The sequence below is a fragment of the Quercus suber genome, unplaced genomic scaffold (assembly GCF_002906115.3).
Source record: "Quercus suber isolate HL8 unplaced genomic scaffold, Cork oak 2.0 scaffold_324, whole genome shotgun sequence".
Lineage (NCBI taxonomy): Eukaryota > Viridiplantae > Streptophyta > Magnoliopsida > Fagales > Fagaceae > Quercus > Quercus suber.
In genome coordinates this window covers 485,570-495,688 of record NW_027069777.1, presented here as the reverse complement: position 1 = coordinate 495,688, position 10,119 = coordinate 485,570, and the positions used below count along the sequence as shown (strand labels likewise).

Here is a 10,119-nt window from a genome sequence, read left to right as displayed (position 1 = left end):
AGTATTTTAACATATACACACATGGGCAAAAGGGAGAAGGTCTTAAAGAAACTAACAGTGATATATATCCAAAAGGACCTAGCTCTTGGATACTCAGCACAGACTTTAAACCTCTTTAACTCATACTCATTTTCCAATGCGGGATTAATCCACCTTTTTTTTTTTAGAATACTAAGTATTTTAACATACACACACTGGGAGAGGGGAGAAGGTTTTAAAGAAACTGACAATGGTATATATCCAAAAAGGCCTAACTCTTGAATATACAACACAGACTTTAAATCTCTTTAACTCACACTCATTTTCCAATTAGAATGCATGAATGATAAAGTATGAACTTATTATATAGTTATTGTTATATATAATAGTAATCACAAAAAGGTACACCAATATGTACTAGTATCCAAATATTTTGTTTCAATAGTCAATTTGAATCAGAATTCAAAATTTTGCTGAAACCACTTGGATACCTCAAAAATATTGAAAAAAAAGTAAGATATATATATATATATATTATGTAAATTTTAGATTTTACATCATTTATTTTAATATTTAAATTTTTTTTAGGTTATTTAATTGACATGGCATGATTAATTTGACCGCATCATTTAGCAACTGATATAAATAGAATTGCTTGTTTTAAAGCACTACATAAAAGCATTTTAATCGGTTATGTCAAATGTCAAATATTTGACACACCAAACATTTTAGCATTTGACACACCGAACACTAAAAAACCCCTCTCATGAGATGTTCCAAATCCCATAATTTTTACCACAGGTAAACAGGACCGTTTCATCTTTGGAACGGTACAGATTGAAAATGCTAAAAAATATAGTTTTTTATTCACTTCTCTCTTATCCTTTATGAATTTCTTTCTTCTCTATCTTCCCTTTTCTTTTTCTTCTTTCTTTCTCCGCCACTCCTTCATCTCTGTCACTCACTTTTCCTCTTTTCTTCTTCTTTTTCCAGAAGCTTCACCTCTCTCTTTTTTCTTTTTTCTATCACTTTCCCTGCACCTCTCTATCTCTGTCTTTTTTTTTCCTGGTCATTCTCTCTCTTTCTTCTTTTTTCTCCACCTTGACCGTTGCCATTGTGAGTGGTGGTGGAGTTATTTTTTGGGTTGTTGTAGATTTTTTTTTTTTTTTAATAAGATGGTGTTGGTAGATGCGGGTTTGTGCCGGTGGTGGCTGTCGGTGTTGTTGCAGCAGTGGTTGTTGGTGGACGTTGTTGCGGTAGTGGTGGTTGTGGATTTGTTTGATTTGGGAGTTGTTGTGGATTTTTTTTTTCCTGGTTGTTGTTTTTTTTTTAAGGTGGCGTTGGTAGATGTGGGTTTGTGCCGATGGTGGCTGTTGGTGTTGTTATGGCAGTGGTTGTTGGTGGCCGTTGTTGCGGTAGGGGTGGTTGTGTCGTTGTTGTTGTTGCTGTCGTCATCATCGTTGATGATGATGATGATGATGGGGGAGGAGTTAATATATTATTTTAAAAGAAATAATATAACATTTTTACAACAAATCTTAAGTGGTAAATTGTTACTGGTTGTTATTGTTGGGACAAAAAAGTAATCTTAGTGTTAGATTCAAATTTGAACTAATAACAACTAACCACCTATGATTTGTTGTAAAAATGTTGTGGACGTAGCATCTCTCTTATTTTAATGTGCTGTAAATATTATTTTAATGTATAGAATTAAAGAATAAAATATGTGATGAATGAGATATTGTAAAATTACGTGATAAAATAATAAAGTACGCTTTTAATGCGTCAAAATGACATTTTTTTTATAGAAGAGTTGATAGTAATGGTCTAACATTAGGAGTTTAAATCTAAATCATTAAACGTTGGGGGACAAAATCAAAATTATTTTGAATTTTGATATACAATTTGAATTTAAAATTTGCTCTAAAAAGAAAATAACAATCATGTGACATTTTCTTCATCCCTCATTTACCATATGTTGGCTCAAGATACCAAAGAGGTTTTGACATAAAGGCCAACCTCACTTCTTTCACCTTTTAAGATTAGCAAAGTTGATTTTTCAATTTTTATAAATAAGTATTTGCACGAACAATCAGGAAGATCGGTTCTTTTTAAAGCCAGAGAAGGTCAAAAAAGAATGGTAAAACACGAATGCTTTTTAAAGCTTAAAAAAACAAAAAAAAGTTTAAAACTGAAAATTATTATTTAAAAATTAAAAATTATTGTTTAAAAATATAAACCAAATACCCCCTTCAGACTTAGGTACACCACGCAGTAAAGGATGAGTTCATTAAAAAGAAAAAGGTTTAACAGGAGAAAGAGAATGGTCAAAAATTTTGTACTGGGACTTTTCGTGCTTTTGGACTGACTTTTTTTTTCTTTTATACATGTGCTTTTTAACCTGGTATAGGTTATCAGTTATCTTGGACTACTCTAATCTTTACAAATATATATTATAAAAGGAAGTATTCAAATATATTGATCAGTAACCTGTAAATATATTACTTCATATTATTATTGTTATCTCATCAAAAAAAAAATATATATATATATATTATTGTTATAATTTTCAAGAAATAATAATAAAATCCATTGATTCAGCAAATTTCAGACTTATGCCGGATTAAAATAAAATATGAGTATGCGGTGGAATTGTTTCTCGAAATTATTAATTAAGAGAGAAATAGGTCAGATGAAGTGTGCTGTAGAATTAATTGTTTCTCGAAATTATTAATTATTGATATCTGTGAGACTGACAGACCGTATGAGTGTGAAGTGTGAACCCACGTCAAATCTTACAAAATTCAAGTCTTCAGACTTAAAAACTCATTAATAATTCTGTTCCCATCATGCTATGAATGGGCTTTAAGACCAGTCAACACCGGCGAGAAAAAANTACTATCTAATCTTTACAAATATATATTATAAAAGGAAGTATTCAAATATATTGATCAGTAACCTGTAAATATATTACTTCATATTATTATTGTTATCTCATCAAAAAAAAAATATATATATATATATTATTGTTATAATTTTCAAGAAATAATAAAATAATCCATTGATTCAGCAAATTTCAGACTTATGCCGGATTAAAATAAAATATGAGTATGCGGTGGAATTGTTTCTCGAAATTATTAATTAAGAGAGAAATAGGTCAGATGAAGTGTGCTGTAGAATTAATTGTTTCTCGAAATTATTAATTATTGATATCTGTGAGACTGACAGACCGTATGAGTGTGAAGTGTGAACCCACGTCAAATCTTACAAAATTCAAGTCTTCAGACTTAAAAACTCATTAATAATTCTGTTCCCATCATGCTATGAATGGGCTTTTAGACCAGTCAAAAAAAAATTATAAGAGAGCTATAAAGCAATTTTGATCTTTAAGACCTTCTCCCTTTTGCCCGTGTGTGTGTATGTTAAAATACTTAGTATTCTAAAAAAAATAGCAAATATAAATTCATAAAAGATATAACAATTAAAATCTCATACATAATTAAACAAACCAAAGGCTCATAAAATCTCATACATGACTAAACAAACTAGAAGTTTATATATTTATTTTAGAAAAAAAAAACTCATACATAATTAAACAAAAAAAAAATCACAAAATAGAGAAAAATGTGGGCTTCTTTTAAAAAAAAAAAAAAATTATAAGAGAGCTATAAAGCAATTTTGATCTTAAACGCATGTTTCTTCTAGAATATCAGAACTCCATTAAAATGACCTGTACAGGCCATAATTTTGGCCAAGATGGTATAAGTGGTTTAGTGCATCGATTTACACACTAAAACGACCAGATCGAGTGGAAAACAATTCAAAACATTGGGTTCTAGAGGTCCAAATGTGTGTGTGTGTGTGTGTGTGTGTGTGAGAGAGAGAGAGAGAGAGAGAGGGAGAGAGAGAGAGAGAGAGAGAGAGAGATTCTATGAGACAAGTTGAAATTGATGGGGCAATGGATTAAGAACTACCGAGGAGATCCTCCACGATGAAGAAAGAGACAAAGTAGAGCAATTGAGGAGATCCTCCATGAGGCCAAGGTTACATCATTATTTTTGTGGTGGTCGGTGAAGGGAGTGTGTTATTTGTGATTATTGACTGTAGAGGTGTAATCGAAGGCAAAATAAGAGGAGAGCTAGATGCATTTGGTTGCAAGGTTGAGTGTTCTTCGAAGAGGGCTTGAGAGAGAGTTTGACGAATCACTCATCGATGAAAGAGAAGACAAAGGACTTGGAGTGAAGGATCTCTTTGCTAAGAAGAACGCTAGTGAGTGGTGTTGTGTTGGTACCCCTCAAAACAGCAGGTTAGTTGGTTTTATCTTTCCCTTTAGATTGAGGGTTTTACTTGGAGTTGCCACTTATTTTATTTAACTAGAAAAAATAAGAAAACCAAAATGAAAGAAATGAAATACTTTATTGATATCATGAAATGTAAATCGTTCTTGAAATAACTAGAATGTTACGGTCCTAGATACAATCCAAGAGAGAAAATTACATAACTTTTGGTCCTAGGTACATTTTACAAAAATGAAAATTTCATGAACAAAAAACTAGTCTAAGAACCCTTAATTTAAGTTCGGAGGCTAAATTACAAGGTGGAGGAGGTGTTACGCATCCACTCACCTTACTCGAGTAAAATTAGCATTCTAGACTATGGTGGTCAATGAGGTGTTAGGCACCCACCCACCTTACTTGGTAAAAATCAGTTTTTTAGACTATGGTGGTCAATGGTCATGTCAATTCATACAAGCAAACAACATATTATCAACAATTAATTGCATGTCAAGGCAGCTGAACATGATTTGGAATTTAAAAAGAATGACATGTGATTATGTGTAATTTGTGACAATCTTGGATCTAACATGAGATAATGAGAATTTGAAAATAAATATACTGAGGGTGTGTGATAGGTGAAGGGAATTGACAAGTAAACATTTTTTTTAATGAATCCATGGAAGTTTAATAATATCTTACTTGGATTATGTATGAACATGTGAAGAACAGGCAAGAACATGTGAAGAACGCTATAATGATATTCAAACACAAACATGCTTAGATCCTAACAACTTTTATAACAACACAACCAAACATGTTCTTAAGACTAAAAACAATGAAACTAATGTGCATACAAATCTAACAATAGAAAAGTAAAGGGCAAGGAGAGATTCATCTTTAAATCTTGGAGGCAATACATTGAAATAGCATTGTAGTTCGAGACTAAGGAAGATCAGATACACATCAATAATATTTCTTTGCTTGCTCTAGAACCCTAGGGGAATTTTGCTAGAACCCTAAAGGAGAGGTAAAAAAGCACTCCCTCGCACAGGTAGATTAGATGTTTGACAAATACTCTTTACAGCTAGGTTTTGGGTTGTCCTAGCTTGTTTGGCCTCCTTTTAGAGCTCGACATCCTTGGGAAGAGGACCTTTGCCTCCCTCCCCCAAATCTTGCCTTCTTTGATCCCTCTTCCTTTTGTGATCGGTAGGATCAACTTTGAGAGGCTGAGTAGGAGGGGGAGGTGGGAGTTTGGCTTGGGCATTCTTCTCGGGCGCCTTGCTCCCTGAGGTAAACTCCATCACGTCCAAGAGATTGGTCCTCAGCTTTCATTGTAATCCCATGATGTCTAGAATGGGGGAGGCCTCTCGTATTTAGCTTTCTTCAACTAGAGACTGTGGTTGGTTGAACACCTTGAAGTCATCCTTATAGTTGGACACTTCAAATATTTCTCCTTCTTTTTCTTTTTCTTCCTCCTCTTCCTAGATAATAGGACGGGAAGAGAAATCCTTTATCTTGGGTATGCCTTCTGGTATGGGGTTGGTGGTAAGGACACCCTTTGCTATTGGACCGAAAATAAGGAAACCTGAGGTAGCTACACTTATCTGATGAAGACGTGGGTCCCATGCTTTAGTGATGCACTTTGGCGCTTGGAAGTTTTGGATATGGGGATGTAGCGTTTTTATCTGCAAAATCATAGAGAGAAATAGAAAAATATCGTTAGCAAAAGTAAAGCCAGTCAAAGGAAAATTCATATACAACTATTCAAACCTAGACCTAAGACCCCACCTGGTTTCCCTTTTCTCTTCAGGCAGGGAAGGCCATCATGCCACTCCCCTGATACAATCAAGAAGTCTTTATTTAGACCTTTATTGGAATCGGGGAGGCATTGGATGAGCCTAACCTCAAGGTACCTAGACTTGAGGTAATACCCTTACCCTTTTAGGTGGTGGAGGTTATAAATCTAATTGACATCATGGTGGGTCAGCCCTAAGCCCATTTTTTCATTGAAGGCATCTACACTCCTTAATATTCTGAACATGTTTGGGGCACACTGGGTGGGAGCTAACCTATAAGTCCTAAGGTAGTCCCTAGTAACTATACCCATGGTAATGGTGCCCATGGTGGCACGAAAAAAGGTAAGAGAGAGAAGTGGTGATCCCAATGACCGCCTTCATAGAGGGTGACTTCTCTCTTTTACCTTTTTTCGTGCCACTCTCCCTCCTTATAGTATCTAATAAACACTCTGGGTGGGATCCTATACAAAGCTCTAAAGCTCTCCATTCCCTTCTCGGAGTCTACCAAACTTTTAAATCTACCCATTTCTAGAAGAGTGTGGAGAAACTAAGAAGATTAAGAGAAGAAAGTGGGGCTAAGGAGAAGAAAAGTATAGAGAAGAGAAAAGAAAAATATATGGAAAAACAAAGTATAAAGATTTATGAAGAATTACGAAAAGGAGAAAAATATCGTCAGACGGGCTTTTGGTATTTGTAAAGGCACGAGTAAGCCTGGGAAGGTTGGCAGGTTCAGTGTATGTGCATTAGAGCTAAATGAATGCTAAAGTGAGATGAGTGATTGATTTGAGTGGTATTTATATCAAAGAGAAAGCTACAAAGAGGGAAAATTCCTACCCATGTTCCAGTAGAATCCTCAGCCATTGGATTTGCATCGCGCCATAGAACTTAGGGAACATGGAGTCGTAAAAATTTAATGAGGGGGAGTCTCAAATGCCAAAGCGTCAGGAGCGTGCTTTAGATAGTTAAAAAGGTGCCTACGCGATCTAAGGTGAGGTGTGATGAGCATGGGGTAAGTATAGTGACGTCGAAATCCTCCTTTCTTTTTGAGGAACTAGAAAGTAGAATCTCGATGGGCTATTGTAGGGGTATTGGGCTCGGGAGCTCATTATTTATGCACATGTTGGGCCTGGGGCCCAAGTCGAGGATGTGAAATCGTCCGAGGAGGAGTAAACATCGCCAGAGAAGTCTGTGTTAATAAATGAAGAATTTAGTTTTGATCATAAGAGCCCATGAGGGTGGTCCAAGGATGAATGCCTCCTCAACTTAGGGAATGTTCCAGGAAATTCTGTTGATACGGATAAGTATTACAGAAACATAAGATAAGGGAAGTCTTAAAATATCTAAGGAGAAGGCTGCTACCACCGCATTGAATGCTCTGCAGTTAACTTTCTAGTTGCATTAATGTGGAGAAGACTCCTAAACAGTGCTGCTTTAACTGTCCTAACGCACAAAGGGTCTGAGAGGGTGTTCGATGGGCCAAGTACTCAAGTAGTAACTTGAATGATCAACAAGTGAAGAGTAAAGACCGTCTAAGGAGAACTATATAATGGAAGAGGCATTCCATAGTGTGGGGATCGAGAAATGAAGGGAAAAAGATTGTAGTAATCAAGAACTGTATTTGTAACCAAACTTGAGAGAAATATATAAGAATTGATCTCCTCGGACATAGCCAAGGATGATTTTCTTTAGTTAAAACTTGTCTATCTTCATTCTCTTGTCATCAAAATCTACCTTATTTGCTGTCTGATTCACTAAAACCCAGTTTTCCAACCCACTCTCTACAAATTCATTATTTTGGACTTTTTAGGCCTACGTCCATCTATCTTTTGGATTAGGGACTCAAATCTAATCCTTACAAATATAATCATATAAATTTTTTAAAGTCATTAATAGGCCAAAAATCAAGATTATAACAAAGATATGAAAATGTTAATTTTTAATATATAAATAGTAAAACATAAACTAACATTTGATTTTTAAATCTCTACAATTTAGAGCATTCACATCCGTTTTCTTGGAACTATTCTATTTTACCATCTTAAAAGATACTTTATCAATTATACCATACCATTTTATAACACACCCAACATCCCAACTTTTATTTATCTCATCTATTCATTAAAATATTAATTTCACAAACTCTTTCCCTCTCTTCCTCTTCATAAAAAACAATTAAAAATACCCACCCACCACCATAAAATATAATATAAACCTTTTACAAGTTGCTATAGTGTCATTATAAAAATAAGATGGCATTGTAGCACAATTGCAAAACTTTGCAAGACCGAATAATAGAAAGTTTTAGAACTGTGATATTAAATATTACCAACATATAGCATTTACAAAGCCCAATATAAATGCTCTTATATCCCTACAAGTTATGGGAGTGCAAGAAACACAATAGTGATTGTTAGAATGTTGTTTTCGTGGTGTATGTATAAAGTAGAAATGTCATATCAAAAAAAGTATAGAATAGAAATTATTTTTTCTTCCAAATGGGTTATCTTTGTTTTTTTTTTTTATGGTTCATTAATATTAGACTCTTTAATTTTTGCACTAAATAACTCACTTGACAAACAATGTAAAAAAAAAAAAATATATATATATATATATATAGAATGATTTTTAGAAGGACCCAGAATCGGCAGATTCGACCACACAGGCGCTCTATTGTCTTGCGAGGTCACAGTGCTTCACTTGTAGTTCTTGGTACTTTCCTGCTGTGGTTCGGTTGGTACGGTTTCAATCCCGGATCCTTCAACAAGATCAGCGTTGCGTATTCTACCGGAAACAGCTATTACGGACAATGGAGTGCCGTGGGTCGAACCGCGGTGACCACGACCTTAGCCGGTTGCACAGCCGCCCTCACCACTTTGTTCGGAAAAAGATTCCTCTCCGGGCATTGGAACGTAACCGACGTGTGTAACGGACTACTCGGCGGCTTCGCAGCGATAACATCCGGTTGCTCTGTTGTCGAGCCTTGGGCGGCTATAATATGTGGCTTTGTGGCGGCTTTGGTCTTGATCAGCTGTAACAAACTGGCGGAGAAGCTTAAATTCGACGACCCTTTGGAGGCGGCGCAACTCCATGGAGGGTGCGGCGCGTGGGGATTATTTTCACGGCGCTTTTCGCGACGAAGGAGTATGTGTCGGAGGTGTACGCGCCGGGTCGGCCTTACGGGTTGTTTATGGGTGGCGGCGGAAGGCTGCTTGCGGCTCACGTTATTCAGATTTTGGTGATTGTTGGGTGGGTGAGTGCCACCATGGGACCACTCTTTTTTGTGCTTCATAAGCTTAAGCTTCTGCGTATCTCAGCCGAGGATGAAATGGCGGGTATGGATATGACCCGACATGGAGGTTTTGCTTACATTTATCACGATGATGATGATTCGCTAAAGCCTGGGATTCAGTTGAGGAAAATTGAACCGCGTGCAAATACTCCCAATTCCAACTAGATTTTTGTTGTTTTTAAAAAAATGGGTTTGATTAAGTAATTATTGTTTCTATGTTAGGTGAGATTCTGTACAAAGTTAGAAATTTAGTTGGATTTGGTGAGAGGGTTTAGATGGTAAAAGAAATAATGGAGATTCTTGTGATTGTCTGATTGTTGTGTGTTGGAGATAAATAGATAAAGAGGGCTTGCCTAGGTGGATTTGTTGTTTTTTGCTCTTCATTATTCAGAACTATAAGGTCGAGAATTTGCTGCATTAAAATATTTTGTTTGTTTTATAAGCTAAATTGATTCATTGTTATTAAAAAAAAATTTGACAGTTCATTTGAGTATTTTGGGTGGATACTTGAGTCCATATGGGATAGGTTTTTTTTTTGATGAACTTGTTTTGATTTGTTTTTGGAGATGCGATTGTGAAAGTGGCTTTTAAGCTTTCCGAAAGATTATGGCGTATTCTGTTTTTTTCTTTGGATGAAATGAAAGCCAGACAATGAATTTGGTGCGGAGGAGGCACAAACAAAACTGTCAAAACATTGGCGTTGACAGCTCTCCCAATCTCTTTCATATACTGAATTCTGACCACTGGTATTATTGTNATCAAAAAAAGTATAGAATAG

General features: G+C 35.5%; 1 protein-coding gene across 1 annotated transcript; it reads left to right on the top strand.

Moving 5' to 3' along the window:
• Window positions 1–4,121: 4,121 nt before the first annotated feature.
• Window positions 4,122–9,766, top strand: LOC112032805 (ammonium transporter 1 member 1). Its single transcript, XM_024065576.2, is given in 4 exon segments — window positions 4,122–4,248; window positions 8,682–8,714; window positions 8,717–9,163; window positions 9,166–9,766. Coding segments are annotated over 4 exon segments (948 nt in total). The 3' UTR covers window positions 9,507–9,766.
• The last annotated feature ends 353 nt before the right edge of the window (window positions 9,767–10,119 follow it).